The following is a 17,614-nucleotide window of genomic DNA, read 5'->3' as shown; positions in this document are numbered from 1 at the left end:
GCTGTATGTATACTGTGTATGTATGCATTGTATGTGACTGTAATGCTAGCTGCTGTGTTTATACTGTGTATGTATGTATTGTATGTGACTGTATGCTAGCTGCTGTATGTATACTGTGTATGTATGCAGTGTATGTGACTGTATGCTAGCTGCTGTATGTATACTGTGTATGTATGCATTGTATGTGACTGTAATGCTAGCTGCTGTGTTTATACTGTGTATGTATGTATTGTATGTGACTGCATGCTAGCTGCTGTATGTACACTGTGTATGTATGTATTGTGTGTGACTGTAATGCTAGCTGCTGTGTTTATACTGTGTATGTATGCATTGTATGTGACTGTATGCTAGCTGCTGTGTGTATACTGTGTATGTATGTATTGTATGTGACTGTATGCTAGCTGCTGTATGTACACTGTGTATGTATTATATGTGACTGTATGCTAGCTGCTGTGTGTACACTGTGTATGTATGCATTGTATGTGACTGTATGCTAGCTGCTGTATGTACACTGTGTGTGTATGCATTGTATGTGACTGTATGCTAGCTGCTGTGTGTACACTTGTGTATGCATTGTATGTGACTGTATGCTAGCTGCTGTGTGTATACTGTGTATGTATGTATTGTATGTGACTGTATGCTAGCTGCTGTATGTACACTGTGTATGTATTATATGTGACTGTATGCTAGCTGCTGTGTGTACACTGTGTATGTATGCAGTGTATGTGACTGTAATGCTAGCTGCTGTATGTACACTGTGTATGTATGTATTGTATGTGACTGTAATGCTAGCTGCTGTGTGTACATTGTGTATGTATGCATTGTATGTGACTGTATGCTAGCTGCTGTATGTACATTGTGTATGTATGCATTGTATGTGACTGTATGCTAGCTGCTGTGTGTATACTGTGTATGTGACTGTATGCTAGCTGCTGTATGTACACTGTGTATGTATGCATTGTATGACTGTATGCTAGCTGCTGTGTGTATACTGTGTATGTGACTGTATGCTAGCTGCTGTGTGTACACTGTGTATGTATGCATTGTATGTGACTGTATGCTAGCTGCTGTATGTATACTGTGTATGTATGCAGTGTACGTGACTGTATGCTAGCTGCTGTATGTATACTGTGTATGTATGCATTGTATGTGACTGTATGCTAGCTGCTGTGTGTATACTGTGTATGTATGCAGTGTATGTGACTGTAATGCTAGCTGCTGTATGTATACTGTGTATGTATGCAGTGTATGTGACTGTATGCTAGCTGCTGTGTGTACACTGTGTATATATGTATTGTACGTGACTGTATGCTAGCTGCTGTATGTACACTGTGTATGTATGCAGTGTATGTGACTGTATGCTAGCTGCTGTGTGTACACTGTGTATGTATGCATTGTATGTGACTGTATGCTAGCTGCTGTATGTACACTGTGTATGTATGCATTGTATGTGACTGTATGCTAGCTGCTGTGTGTACACTGTGTATGTATGCATTGTATGTGACTGTATGCTAGCTGCTGTGTGTACACTGTGTATGTATGCATTGTATGTGACTGTATGCTAGCTGCTGTGTGTACACTGTGTATGTATGCATTGTATGTGACTGTATGCTAGCTGCTGTATGTACACTTGTGTATGTATTGTATGTGACTGTAATGCTAGCTGCTGTGTGTACACTGTGTATGTATGCATTGTATGTGACTGTATGCTAGCTGCTGTATGTACACTGTGTATGTATGCATTGTATGTGACTGTATGCTAGCTGCTGTGTGTACACTGTGTATGTATGCATTGTATGTGACTGTATGCTAGCTGCTGTGTGTACACTGTGTATGTATGCATTGTATGTGACTGTATGCTAGCTGCTGTGTGTACACTGTGTATGTATGCATTGTATGTGACTGTATGCTAGCTGCTGTATGTACACTTGTGTATGTATTGTATGTGACTGTATGCTAGCTGCTGTATGTACACTGTGTATGTATGCATTGTATGTGACTGTTTGCTAGCTGCTGTATGTACACTGTGTATGTATGCATTGTATGTGACTGTATGCTAGCTGCTGTGTGTACACTGTGTATGTATGCATTGTATGTGACTGTATGCTAGCTACTGTGTGTACACTGTGTATGTATGCATTGTATGTGACTGTATGCTAGCTGCTGTGTGTACACTGTGTATGTATGCATTGTATGTGACTGTATGCTAGCTACTGTGTGTACACTGTGTATGTATGCATTGTATGTGACTGTATGCTAGCTGCTGTGTGTACACTGCCTGTTTTTTCAAACTGTTAGATATAATATCACTGTGTTTCTCCTCGTCCCTCTGAAGGTGTGTGGTGTGTTTCATTGTTACAAGGTCACATTTTTACTATATACCTTATACCATTCATACATTTTGTATCATGTCCGAAGGTAAAGGGGATGATGTGAGCTCTCTAGAGCCTGTATTATATAAGTCCTGTTCTACAGGCTTATCTGCTCAGGATGTAAACCAGAATGGGTTGTGTAACAAATGTTGCAGTGTTACATCTGTACCAGCTCTGGAGTCACCATTGGCGACCATCACGCCTCAGCTTATGACCTATTTAATAGACAAAGCCACAGAGGAACGGGCTCCAACTGCTGCAGTGCCTCATGCTATGGGGTACTCACAGCATGTGCATCATCCTCGGCCTCTGCACATGGCGCCCCACGGACCCTGTACACAGAGCTGTTACCCGCGGCCACTGCACGCCAGAGCTGTTTTCCTCGGCCTGCCGACCGGAGTACAGGGAAGGGGGGGGGAGAGATTTGAGACTGGTGGGGGGGGATGCTGGCGCTGAAAGGGTTAGGGTAGAGATTGCTGGAATTGATGTTTTGGGGGTAGAGAATGCTGATACTGAAGGGTTGGGGGTAGAGGATGCTGGCGCTGAAAGAGTTTGGGCGGAGAGGATGCTGGCACTGAAAGGGTTGGGGGGTAAAGATTGCTGGCACTGAGGGGGTTGGGGGATAGATTGATGGCACAGGGGTTGGGGGGAGATTGCTGGCACTGAGGGGGTTGGGGGAGATTGCTGGTACTGAAGGGGTTGGGGGAGAGATTGCTGGTACTGAAGGGGTTGGGGGAGAGATTGCTGGTACTGAAGGGGTTGAGGGACAGATTACTGGTACTGAAGGGGTTGGGGGAGAGATTGCTGGTACTGGTACTGAAAGGATTGGGGGTTTTAGTTAGCTGGCACTGAAAGGGTTGGGGGATAGAGTTAGCTGGCACTGAAAGGATTGGGGATTAGAGTTAGCTGGCACTGAAAGGGTTGGGAGGGAGAGATTGCTGGCACTGAAAGGGTTGGGGGATAGCGTTAGCTGGCACTGAAAGGGTTGGGGAGGAGATATTGCTGGTACTGAAGGGTTGGGGGAGAGATTGCGGGCACTGAAGGAGTTGGGGGGAGAGATTGCTGGCAATGAGGGGGTTGGGGGAGAGATTGCGGGCACTGAAGGAGTTGGGGGGAGAGATTGCTGGCAATGAGGGGGTTGGGGGAGAGATTGCGGGCACTGAAGGAGTTGGGGGGAGAGATTGCTGGCAATGAGGGGGTTGGGGGAGAGATTGCTGGCACTGAGGGGGTTGGGGGAGAGATTACTGGCACTGAGAGGGTTGGGGGTAGAAATTGCTGGCACTGAAAGGGTTGGGAGGGAGAGATTGCTGACACTGAGGGGGTTGGGGGAGAGATTGCTGGCACTGAAAGGGTTGGGAGGGAGAGATTGCTGGCACTGAGGGGGTTGGGGGAGAGATTGCTGGCACTGAAAGGGTTGGGAGGGAGAGATTGCTGGCACTGAGGGGGTTGGGGGAGAGATTGCTGGCACTGAGAGGGTTGGGAGGGAGAGATTGCTGGCACTGAGGGGGTTGGGGGAGAGATTGCTGGCACTGAAAGGGTTGGGAGGGAGAGATTGCTGGCACTGAGGGGGTTGGGGGAGAGATTGCTGGCACTGAGAGGGTTGGGAGGGAGAGATTGCTGGCACTGAGGGGGTTGGGGGAGAGATTGCTGGCACTGAGCGGGTTGGGGGTAGAAATTGCTGGCACTGAAAGGGTTGGGAGGGAGAGATTGCTGACACTGAAAGGGTTGGGATGGAGAGATTGCTGGCACTGAAAGGGCTGGGAGGGAGAGATTGCTGGCACTGAAAGGGTTGGGGGTAGAAATTGCTGGCACTGAAAGGGTTGGTAGGGAGAGATTGCTGGCACTGAAAGGGTTGGGAGGGAGAGATTGCTGGCACTGAGGGGGTTGGGGGAGAGATTGCTGGCACTGAGAGGGTTGGGGGTAGAAATTGCTGGCACTGAAAGGGTTGGGAGGGAGAGATTGCTGACACTGAAAGGGTTGGGAGGGAGAGATTGCTGGCACTGAAAGGGTTGGGGGTAGAAATTGCTGGCACTGAAAGGGTTGGGAGGGAGAGATTGCTGACACTGAAAGGGTTGGGAGGGAGAGATTGCTGACACTGAAAGGGTTGGGAGGGAGAGATTGCTGGCACTGAAAGGGCAGAGAGGGAGAGATTGCTGGCACTGAAAGGGTTGGGAGGGAGAGATTGCTGACACTGAAAGGGTTGGGAGGGAGAGATTGCTGGCACTGAAAGGGCAGAGAGGGAGAGATTGCTGGCACTGAAAGGGTTGGGAGGGAGAGATTGCTGGCACTGAGGGGGTTGGGGGAGAGATTGCTGGCACTGAAAGGGTTGGGAGGGAGAGATTGCTGGCACTGAGGGGGTTGGGGGAGAGATGGCTGGCACTGAGGGTGTTGGGGGAGAGATTGCTGGCACTGAGGGTGTTGGGGGAGAGATTGCTGGCACTGAGGGGGTTGGGGGAAGAGATTGCTGGCACTGAAAGGGTTGGGGAGGAGATATTGCTGGTACTGAAGGGTTGGGGGAGAGATTGATGGTACTGAAAGGATTGGGGGTTTTAGTTAGCTGTCACTGAAAGGATTGGGGATTAGAGTTAGCTGGCACTGAAAGGGTTTGGGGGAGAGATTGCGGGCACTGAGGGGGTTGGGGGAAGAGATTGCTGGCACTGAAAGGGTTGGGAGGGAGAGATTGCTGGCACTGAGGGGGTTGGGGAGAGATGGCTGGCACTGAGGGGGTTGGGGGAAGAGATTGCTGGCACTGAAAGTGTTGGGAGGGAGTGATTGCTGGCACTGAATGGGTTAACGAACCTAAAGCTGCATATAAATTGACTGGTCTCTGCTGCCAGGAAGTGACAGGAGGAGCTGACAGGAAGGGGCTCTGATGTGTCCACCTGTCGGCAGCACCATCAGTGCAGAGAGCAGCCATTAGTAACAACAGTAAGTCTGTATTAGTTTAGCTATAAATAGAATTGGATCTCAGTCGTGAACAGTGATCTCAATCATTGTCGGGGTTAATCTTGCTTTGCCTCGGCGTCTTCGAGTAAAAAGCATAAATCAAGTGATTCTTCCCGGGTTTTTAATGAAAAGTGGACCAATTTCTACTTTTTTGTGGCGATTGACGATAAGATGTGTTTATTTTGTCATGAGTCAGTGTCGATATCAAAAGAATACAATATAAAACGGCACTATGAGACAAAGCAGGCGTCCAAGTTTGATCACCTTCAAGGGCAGCTTTGTGCGGACAAAGTGAACGGTCTCCAAAATGATCTAAAACGCCAGCAGGGTACGTTTAAAAGGCATATGGAAGAGAGCGAAGCGTGCGTCAAAGCTAGTTATGTAATAGCTGAAAAAAAATCAAAAGCCTTCTCGGACGGTGATTTCGTAAAAGAGTGTCTCATCGCTGCTGGGGAAATTCTCTACCCAAAGAATAACGAAGTGTTTAAAAAACTGATTTTGTCTGGTGTAACTGTAGCACGATGTGTTGAAGACCTTGCCAATGACATTGAAGGAACTTTAAAAAAACGGTTGTCCGAATTTACGTCATATTCACTTGCTTTAGATGAGAGCACAGATGTGAGGCATACAGCACAACTGGCTATCTTTGTCCATGGTATTGATCAACACTTCAATGTGACAGAAGAGCTTGCTAGTGCTTGTACCTATGAAGGGAACGACGAAAGGCAGTGATATTCTGGAAGCCACCAAGAGAACACTCCAGCGGTTCGAATTCAGCTTAACCAACCTCGTGGGAGTGGTAACTGATGGCGCCCCTGCTATGGTGGGAAAGAATGGAGGGTTTGTTGTGCTTCCAAAAAAAAAAGAACCGGAACTACAAGGAAATGATCTCATCCAGTACCACGGTTTAATCCCCCAGGAGAATTTGTGTGCGAAAACTATTGGATTTGAGAATGTCATGAAAGTTATTGTGTCTGTAGTCAACTTTATTAGGGCACGAGGATTGAATCATCGTCAGTTCCAAGAGTTTTTGACCCAAGATTGCCAAGCGGATCACAGTGATGTGATATATTATAGTGACGTGCGTTGGTTGAGCAGAGAGAAGGTTCTTAAAAGTGTCTTTGACTTAAGGAGTGAAATAGAGCAGTTCATGCAAACCAAGGGGAAGCCGATTGCGGAATTTAATGATCCAAAGTGGATTACAGACTTTGCCTTTGTGACCGACATCTCCTTGTACATTAATAACCTGAATACGAGGCTCCAATCCAAGGATCAACTGGCACACACTGTTTGATCACATCAAAACTTTGGTAGAAAAGCTCAAACTTTGGGAGGTACAACTCATGAAAAAAGATTTAACGCATTTTAAGCTTTTCGCTGAGACCAACTGTTTTGTCTCCTGGTGATTACGCTATAAAATTAGCCATGTTGCAAAGTCAGTTCGAAGAGAGATTTAGTGATTTCCGTAATCAACAGTCTTCTTTCGATTTTGTTCTCAATTCCTTTTACTGTCAATGCTGCCTAAAAACCAGGCTCAGTACAAAAGGAGCTTCTTGATCTCAAAAACAACTCATCCTTGCAAGAAAACTTTGTTTACATTTTACAAAGACTACATTTCTCAGGATTAATTCCCCAATATCAGACGGCATGCTTTGAAGATGTGTGCTTTGTTAGGAAGCACATACTTATGTGAGCAATTCTTCTCCAGGATGAAGCATGTGAAGTCCAAGACGAGAACTCGGATTACAGACTAACATCTTGAGAATACTCTGCGCATAGCAACTTCCAACATTGATGCCAACATTGACAAGCTGGCCAAGCAAAAGCAATGCCAAGTTTCGCACTGATATGAACATATTATATAAAGTGACTTTGAGTCCTGCGGGAGAAAAGCACTATATAAATACAATTATTATTATATTATTGTAAAAAAAAGTTAAACAGACCATGTTTCGTTCATTAATATAATACAATTATCTTTTGAAGTCTTCATTATGGCCTTATGAGTCTGAAAAAGGTCTTAGAATCCTTCAATTTAAAAGTCTAAATACCTCAGTATAGCTTAGTGGCCCTCAGGCTTGGTTGAATTTTTTTTATTGTGGCCTACACTGTCTTAAAGGCTGAAGACCCCTCTGGGAAGGCCCATCAGGAGGAGACTGCGCAGAAGTATATAGAAATGAACGTTTACAGACCATACCAAATAGGCGATTTAGCTAAAATATGGTGATGAATTAACAAATAACAACACTTTAATTTCTCAGGTGACAATGTACATGATATGTATATTTTGTAATGAATGAAATATATATATATATATATATTTTTTTTTTTTATTTTTTTTGTGTGTGTGAACCATTTGTGGATATTCATAGGCGTATTGTTATAATATTGTCATAAAGACAACAGATGATGATAATATGTGCTATATGTAGGATAATTTGATTTAGTTTTAGTAATCAGGCAAAATATCACTTATTTCTCATAACAATAGAGTGTAGATTTAATATTAGCTACCTCATATACAAATAGTGATGATATGCAATTGACTAGGTATAACTATGAAATAATGTGTTAATATGACCTATTAATGGACACCAGGAGGATATAATTTTCCTATACAAATTAGTTTGGTTAATTGATCAATAATCCTTTTTTAGTGTTCACTCTAGGTCCGGCGGCAGGCAGGGCGCCAGACCTCGAGATAGGGCACTTCTGCGCGCACCAAAGGTGCACCCGAAAAGGGGGCATGTCCAAAAAAGGTGGCGTGTCTTTATGATGCGTCCCCTTTTCGGCACTCCTGGGGGTGTGCCCCCAAACGCTGCGCCCGGCTTCCATTCACTGGCGGTGACCGCTGCGCCGCCGTTTTGACCACCCGCGGGACACTGCGACCCACGGGTGGAGACAGAACCCGCATGCCGCGCTGGAGGGCAGGGTGCTTTCTGCCCTTCAGAAATAGGGCAGGGCGCGGCCCCCCGCTGAAGCACTTTTTTTGATAATGTTTTCACCGATAGATAGGTGTGCTAATGGAGAAGGTGCATTAGCACACCTATCTTATTTGATTTGCTCTATTATCTCAGAGTGTAATTTGTCAGTAACGCCTAATGAGAGAGCAGTTCCCTGCTCATCACATATGGATGAATGACACTCATTATGTTTTGGAAGTGAGTGTATCACATTCTAATGGGGCTTTGTTTTAAATTGTATGTCACTTTTATATTTGATATCAAATAACAAAAAATTATAACTACTATAATTTCTTAATAGGACTAAATTAAAGTAAAATTTTAAACATTTGATATAATTCCTTATAAGAGTGCCCCAACAAAGAGTCTCTTTTTCTTGTTAGGTTTTGTACTATATTACACCAACTTCTCTTGAAGAAATGATCTAGTATTAGATCGTATTGCTATACTGTTAGTATATTTTTCCACAATACAGTACATTAGTTGCTGTAACAAGTGTGAGAGTTATTCCTGTGCAGAACCAAAAAAAAACCCTTTCTGTGTCTGTCTCGGAAATAGAAGAGCATCAATTTGTGGATGTTCCCTCTATGTCCTCAATATAAAGGTGGTAGAGAAGGTCACTCTAACTGAGGATGAGCTAATCTTTAGGCGTCAGTGGGTGACTAAAGATTATTCCCTCAGTCGTGGCAGCTGACTAATCTCATGTCTGAGGCATGAGAGACTCCTAGTAATCATTGCCATGCCACAAGGAATATAACCTCTCAATACCCATTTGCACCTTGTTTGTGTAACAAATGGGAAAATCCCCCAACGATAGAAGCTCATGTGAAAACATTGATCAGGAGCGCTACGTTACCCATTCCTGCAGCATCCTCTTTAATAGAGGTTACAGACAGAAAAATTGATAAACACCTGAAATCAATATTTTCATTATCTGGCACTATCACCAGACCAGCTATGGTTATAGCCTGGGTAGCTAAGGTTATGGAGGATTGGACGAAGTCTCTGGAGGATACTATGGCTGATACAACCAGAGAGCAGCTGTCTCTTTTCACACAGTTGCATGAAGCAGCTATGTATATGGGAGAAGCAGGGATTGACTCAGGTATCCTGGCTTCTAGGGTCTCGGCTAGCTCAGTTGCAGACCGTAGAACCCTTTGCCTAAAAAGCTGGAAGGCGGATGCAGGGTCTAAGAAGGCTCTGCAATCTTTACCCTTTAAAGGGGCCAGAGTTAGATGACATAATGGGCCAGAGTTAGATGACATAATGACTTCCTTGGTAACACCGAATTCTGCTGAATTGCCATCTACGTCTACCTCTGGGAGGCAATCATCATCTAGGTCCTTTTTTGTCTTCAGAATAGGACAAAGAAACAGTCTTCCGCTAGACACAGTCAATCCCACAAGAAACCGCAGTCCAAGAAATCTTGGTCAGCCAGACGCCTAGCTTCCAAACCAGACAGTAAGCCAACTGTCTGATGGGGCAGGCCTCCCCCTGGAGAATGTGAGAGTTGGAAGCTGACTTTTACAGTTCACCCAGGCCTGGCATCAGACCTCTTCAGATGCCTGGGTGCGAAAGCTGGTTTCTCCGGGTTATGCAGTCACATTCCTGAGGCATCCCCCTCAGGTTTGTTGCTACAAACCTTCCTGCAGACCCAGCCAAAGCTTCGGCATACCGGGAGTCTATAGAGGCACTCCTGAGGTCAGGAGTCACAGGGAAGGGGTTATTCAAATTTATCTTTGATTCAAAAGCCCAATGAGTCACACTGCCCTATCCTGAATCTGAAATCTCTCAACAGATTCGTCAAGGTGTCCAAGTTCCGTATGGAAACTCTACAGTCAATTATGCTGGCGATGGAGCCTGGAGACTTCATGGTCTCACTGGACATACAAGATGCGTATCTGAATGTCCCGATTGCAGGATCCCGCCAAGGCTTTCTCAGAGGAGGTAGATCTGCAGCATTACCAATTTCAGGCTCTACCCTTTGGTCTAGCCACAGCCCCTCTGGTATTCACAAAGATAATGGCAGTCATGACGGCTCATCTCAGACAAGGAGTCAGGATTCTGCCATATCTAGATGACCTCTTGATATTGGCACAATCTCAGGAGATGTCACAATGTCATCTACGGATGACCATTGTCTGCTTACAAGAGCACAACTGGGTAATCAATTGGAAAAAGTAGTTTCTTTCTCCAACTCAGCAGATGGTAGTGCTGCTGGACTCTCTGGGACAGAGGATTCTACCAGAGGACAAGATTGTTGCACTACAGTCTCGTGTCCACAATCTACTGTGCAAGTCAGGTCACTTGGCTTTGCAGATGTTGGACTCCATGGTAGCCACATTCGACATGGTGGCTTAGGCCCTGTTCCATTCCAGGTCCCTACAGATGTGGATCAAGGCCAAGTGGGATGGTCATCGGATAAAGTCTCAGATAATTCACAACTCACCGGAGGTTCGACTCTCCATGGCTCGGTGGCTGGAGATGACTTATTTAGACAACGGTCATCCGTTTTGAATCCCGGAAAGGGTAATTCTCACCATGGATGCAAGTCTGCGAGGATGGGGAGCAGTGACGGGTCATCACACCTTTCAGGGAAGGTGGACATACCAAGAAAGTCACCTACCAATAAATATATTGGACCTTCGAGCAGTGCACAAAGCACTCATACTGGCGCAGGACCTTCTGCAGAGAAGGCCTGTCCAGGTTCAGTCCGACAATGCGACAGCAGTGGCCTACATAAATCATCAAGGAGGCACATGAAGTTCAGCAGCCATAAAGAAAGTGACAATGATTCTGCTGTGGGCAGAATGCCATCTTCCAGCAAAATTCATCCCAGGTGTACTAAAACTGGGAAGCGGACTTCCTAAGTCACCAGGAATACATGCCGGAGAATGGGCTCTTCATCCAGAGTTGTTTCAACTGCTGATGGACAGGTGGGGGTTACCGGACACAGACCTCACGGCGTCATGTCACAACCACAAGGTCCCCAGGTACGGGTCCAGGACAAGGGACCCCTCAGTCGCCTTCGTGGATGCTCTGGTGATAAGATGGAACTTCAGGTTGGTATACCTGTTTCCTCCAGACTCCCTCCTCCCAAGAGTTGTCAGAAAGTTCAAGCAGGAAGACGACAGGATGATACTAATAGCCCCTGCCTGGCCCAGGAGGCATTTTTTCCTCCGATCTGACACGTCTACCCATAGACAGTCCACTACCTCTATGGCAGGATCTGCTAGTGCAGGGTCCCTGCCTTTACCAGGTTTTACCTCGGCTGGCTCTGACGGGATGGCTCTTCAGTCTTTCGTCTTAAGGGCCAGGGGTTTTTCCTCTTCAGTGATTCAGATAATACTTCGATGCGAGCAGAAGCACGCTTCCTTGCTCTATCACAGAATTTGGCTGTCATGTTTTCTGTGGTGTTTCAACAAGAAATATGACCCTAAGATATTCAGGGTATCAAGAATACTTGGTTTTCTCCAGGCTGGATTAGATTTAGATCTTCGCCTGGCTACCTTGAGAGTCCAAGTTTAAGCTTTGACTGTTTAGTTCCAGTGCAAGTTTACTCCTCTGCCGGATGTTAGAACATTCTTACAGGTGGTTCTGCGGCTGCAACCTCCTGTTTTCCCACTGGTGGCACCATGAGATTTGTCTTTGGTTCTCCGGGCACTGCCGATTCAACCCTTTCGAACCCTTAGATCAGGTGGACTTGAGATGGCTGACAGCGAAAACTTTTCCTCCTCGCCATCTCTTCAGCTCGCAGAGTTTCTGACTTGGCAGCTCTGTCATGTCGCTTTCCATATTTCATTTTTCATCAAAATAGAGCTGTCACCCATATCAAGACGGGCTACCTCCCAAAGGTTGTTTCCCACTTTCATATAAATGAGGAAATTGTAGTCCCGGCCTTTCAGTCTTCAGACCTGTCTATAGGTGAAGCTTCCTTGGATGTGGTTCGAGGTCTTTGTATTTACGTGGATCGGACCAAGTCCATCTGGAAATCAGATTCTCTCTGTGTTATATGGATTTCACAAACGAGGTTAGCCAGGAAACAAACAGACTTTGGCTCGCTGGCTGCGTATGACCATTTCTCAAGTCTATACATAGGCTGGTCTCCCTGTTAACAAGGTGACAGCACATTCCACTTTGTCTGTTGGACCATCGTAGGCGGTAAGACAGGGTGCCACTTGGTCTTCCGTTAATACGTTTACCAAGTTTTATGCTTTTGATATGTATGCCTCCCAGGATGCTTCCTTTTGGGTGGTGGATTCTCCTCTCTGCGCAGGAGCGTCCCCCACCCATAAGGGAACTGCATTAAGGATGTCCCAAGTTTATTCCTGTGGACCCTATGGAACCCGAAAAAGAAATACAGAATTATGGTAGAATATACGTTGATAATTATTTTTCTTCGAGATCTATAGGGTCCACAGGGCACTCACCCTGATGCACCATGCCTCAGATGGGATCTGTTCTTTAGACTGTTCTCACAGATACCCTCTTTGTATGTTGAATGTTTCTTGTGAAATTTTTTCTTCCTTCCTCACTCTCCGTCTATTGCCGCAAGGCTTAGTCACGAACTGAATGGCTGGGGGCGGGGTATATAGGGAGGAGGACCAGTGCATGCTGGGAGCTTTAGCTGTTTGGTGCATTGGATGTGATCCAACTATATACCCCAAGGTAATTCCTGTGGACCCTATAGACCTAGAAGAAAAATAATTATCAAAGTATGTTATACCATAATTCTGTATTTTACAGCCATCAGTTGGTGTCTTTTTTTACTACACTATGAGCGCCTGCTTGTTATGTTACTTTTTTCCTTCCCTACCTTCCATGATCTCATTGGTACAGTGGCAGCCATGGTTTGGACCGGATGATACAGAGTACAGAGGCTGGAGCCTGAAGGGGTGGCTGTACTGATCTGGAGGCAGTTGGAAATATACAAGAAGAGTGTAAATAAAACCCCCAATGACAGACATGGGGACAGGACAGCACTGGATTCCCGGACACCCCCGGAGGCCGTACAAGAGTTTGTGGAGCCCAGCCCTCCTGTCTCTCCATGTGTCAGGGGTCTCCAGCTTGTGAGGGGCGACCGGCTTTTTGCATCCAAGGATGCTAGTGTTCGGTTTTCTGAGCGTACCCTCCCCTAGGGACAGTGTCCCCCAGATTGGATGTAAGAATAAACATATATATCACAAAAAAGAAAAAAGATTGAGTTCTCTGGTCGTTTGCACTAATAGGTCTGAGTATAATCTTAATAATAATATGTTCTCCTCAGAGAAATGTATAAAATATAACTTTTATTGAGTTTATTTAAAACATAGTGTAGTCAGATGTAGGGCAAAATATAAAGTAAGTAAAGAAAAAAGGACGTGAAGATATAATGAGAAATCGTGATTAAAAACAACTGTTGCTACCGGTTTATTTGGATCCTATTCTAAAGTATTTTTATAGCAATATCTGTATCTTTTTCATCACTACATGTATTATGGCAATAGAGATATACTTATCTATTGTTTGTTCCCACTGTTTGTCTGGAGAATTGGATACTTAGGGATAATACCCATTAATGTTATTTATTCATATAATATAGAGCCAATTCATTGGAGATAAAGTGCATTTCTTAGCATATACAGTATAATTTGTGCATTATTCACATTAAACATGTGCATATATGCTTTGTAATTATATATTATTATCCCGAGTCAACCAGAAACTAAGACAGCTCTGTTTAAATATTGCAAAATTTGTTTCTTTTTTCAGTGGATAGTAATAAGTATCTAAAATGATTCACAGTGAGTCACAGTCGCTCTCTGTTTATGCAGTGATACTTTGTATCATAAATAGCATGCTACACTGTCAGAACTGGTGGCAATAAATCACTCTCTGTGGGCAGAATGAACATTTATAATTGCACAGAATATTTTCTCCAATTGCCAATGTTAAAGGAGACAGTCAGGATCTAAACCAATATCATGGGTATCTCTACAGCTATCCCGTGCATGGGTGCATACAATTCTGCGGTATATGGCAGCATACAGGGAACACCGACGCGTGTTTCGCCTGGGGCTGCTTCTTCAAGGCAGTTGGCGCTGATCAACACAAACATAAATAATAATAATTCCTTAGGACTGGTTAAGCAGCTGTTTAAAAAAAAGAAACTCCTGCAGTTTCATAAATATGAACCAAAGAAAAATATCACATGAACTGCGCTATACCAGTCTGTGTGATGTGATAAATATAAGTCCCAGGTGCAATTCAGAAGAATATCTCATTTATTAAAAGCTGTCTAATAAAAAATTGTTATACAATATTGCATGGGCCCCAGCATCATACAGTTGTTTTACATATATATTATTGATTTATTATTGTATCAAAACAACTTCCACATAATAGGATTAACCGCATCCTCTCACAATTCCAATGTCTGTGAGTAATAAAAATTGGAATGGTAGTATAATCCTCTTAAAAGTCACTGTCCAGATTCTCAGCTTGCTGATAAGTGTTACTGGAAATACACCGTAGTTATGGGGGACCGGGTTATGTCAGTCAGATGCCAGCACTAACCCCGATAGTATGCCGAGGGGTTTATGTTATCACTGTGCTGTGTTATCACTACATGTTGCTCTCATGTTACAAAGTAAATCTCAGCACAAATGGTTACAATAAAACTGTAATCCCTGCTCTATACATAACAGTGTAACATGTCAGGTGATAAGTGTTACATTGTACCTTAGAGCATCGTGAATTTATCCATTTGATGGTGATTTAAGGACCTTTGATGAGTCTTTATGGAAAATTATATTTATGGTACATTCATATATTTTATTCCCAGCAGATGGATGTAACAGCAAGAATATCTCAAAGGAAAATCCACTTTTATCTCCAGATTGTGAAATAGAAGATAATGACATAAAACAAGATTCTGTTGGAGAAAATCCCATTACCCCAATTATACATCCTGTACCTCACAGTGCAGATGTATCACCTGATCCTGCTTATAATGAAGAATGTTTTCCTGGTACATCTATTACATCTGTTAGCGCAGATAAAGTATTTCCCTCTACTATAGATGCCAAATGTTTTACACAGAACACAAAGCCTATTACCCATCAGCCAGCTAAGGCAGGTGAGAGGCCATTTCCATGTCCTGAGTGTGGGAAATGTTTTAAATACAAATCACAGCTTGTTATACATCAGAGAAGTCACACAGGTGAGAAGCCATTTAAATGCTTTGAATGTGGGAGATTTTTTACACAGAAATCAGATCTTGTTATACATCAGAGATGTCACACAGGTGAGAAACCGTTTCCATGCTCTGAGTGTGGGAAATGTTTTGCACGGAAAACAGAACTTGTTATACATCAGCGAAGTCACACAGGTGAGAAACCATTTTCTTGCTCTGAGTGTGGAAAATGTTTTACAAATATGTCTGCTCTTGTTCCTCATAAGAGAAATCACACAGGGGAAAAGCCATTTCCATGTTCTGAATGTGGGAGATGTTTTACACATAAATCAGATCTTGTTATACATCAGAGACGTCACACAGGTGAGAAACCATTTTCATGTTCTGAGTGTGGGAAATGTTTTACACAAAAATCTAATCTTGTTATACATCAGAGAAATCACACAGGTAAGAAGCCATTTCCATGTTCTGAATGTGGGAGATGTTTTACGCAGAAATCAGATCTTGTTATACATCAGAGAAGTCACACAGGTGAGAAACCATTTCCATGTTCTGAATGTGGGAAATGTTTTGCACAGAAATCATATCTTGTTACACATCAGAGAAGTCACACAGGTGAGAAACCATTTCCATGTTCTGAATGTGGGAAATGTTTTACACGAAAATCAGATCTTGTTATACATCAGAGAAGTCACACAGGTGAGAAACCATTTCCATGTTCTGAATGTGGGAAATGTTTTACACACAAATCATATCTTGTTACACATCAGAGAAGTCACACAGATGAGAAACCGTTTCCATGTTCTCAGTGTGGGAAATGTTTTACACGGAAATCAGCTCTCTTTATACATCAGAGAAGTCACACAGGTGAGAAGCCATTTTCATGTTCTGAGTGTGGGAAAACTTTTACACAGAAATCACATCTTGTTTCACATAAAAGATGTCACACAGATTAGCTACTTTGATCATCAGAAGTGACAGAAATCAGGTCTCATTAGACCATCCTTTATTTACACTTGAGAAAGTGTTATCAAATGGAAATTATTTTTTTTTAATAAAATCTTATTAAACCTTCACTGACTTCTGATATTTCGGTGTCGTGAATGGTCATAGTTTGTATTACTGTCTTCATTGTATTCTTGTGTTACTTTTCTTGCTTTTATCTATTTTGAAAGGACAGTGACTGCAGTGTTTGTAGAAGTTTTTGGTATTGGATCACCCAAATGGTATAAACGGTGTAGGAAGGCACGAGGAACAGGGGCCAAGGCGGTAACAGAGTCCTGTCATCTATTAATAGACCATAAGGTCTGAGACCTGACAGATAAGTTTCTGTCACCAGCCCCTTCCCCTCTATTATATGCTGCAAGGAGGCCAAGTGCCCAGAGCAATGGGAGGATATAAACAGTTAATGATATATATAATTATTTGTCACACTCCAGGGCACAACAACATTAAGGAGTAAGGACTGTCCTATATGTGGGTGTCCCTGGTGCTCCGGGTGGTGTCCCCAGTATGTGTATATTTCTGTGTATGTATATATACTATTTTCTCTTTACTTTTTCCTGAGCTTAGAGCATGAGGCTATAAAGATCTATCTATGAAACGTAATATTGTGCTGTATGTACTAATAATTGTATACCTGCTACATTGTAATATTGTGTAGTTTTATTTCTCTGGTTTTCCATGTACAAAATGCAGCCAAACATATTCATGTATTGGGATTCGAGGGACTGAATGTTTGTCATGTGTTAATTAAACAAAGTATCATGAAAAACTGCTATTTCTCTTTCAACCACTAGGGGACACTGGAGGCTATTACACTGGGGTATAGACGCGTGGCTAGATGGAGCTGGCACTTTAAATCATTTAGAAGTGTGAAGCTCCTCCCCCTCTATGCCCCATCAGCCCTCAGTTTAGAAAAATATGCCTAGGAGCTGGTCACTATGGACAAGAGTTCCAGCAATATACTTTCATTTTTATTTTTTATTCTTACTATAACATATGCTATCTGCCTAAGGTAAGGACCCTTCGCCTACTATACAAAGGTTAGGGTCTGGGTTCCTGGCGCCCTGACTTGGTCAGGCACTAATGTACAGAGCTTCTACAAAAGCTCCTGACAGCTCCTCTCCGCAGTATCTGCAAGAAACAGCACTGGGGCA

The 17,614-nt window shown here is 43.7% G+C and overlaps 1 protein-coding gene across 1 annotated transcript in view; it reads left to right on the top strand.

The window, feature by feature from the left end:
- The window catches only part of LOC148501737 (uncharacterized), an 85,992-nt gene extending 68,802 nt beyond the window's left edge, over positions 1–17,190 (top strand). Inside the window, exon 5 of the mRNA XM_088450037.1 lies at positions 15,105–17,190. Coding sequence (XP_088306163.1) covers positions 15,105–16,411 — 1,307 coding nt within the window. The 3' untranslated portion in view covers positions 16,412–17,190. The remainder of the gene's footprint in view (positions 1–15,104) is intronic.
- Positions 17,191–17,614: the final 424 nt, after the last annotated feature.

The sequence above is a fragment of the Taudactylus pleione genome, unplaced genomic scaffold (genome assembly GCF_031769625.1).
Source record: "Taudactylus pleione unplaced genomic scaffold, aTauple2 ptg000504l, whole genome shotgun sequence".
Lineage (NCBI taxonomy): Eukaryota > Metazoa > Chordata > Amphibia > Anura > Myobatrachidae > Taudactylus > Taudactylus pleione.
The sequence above is the reverse complement of the archived record's forward strand: the minus strand, read 5'-3'. Positions and strand labels throughout refer to the sequence as shown.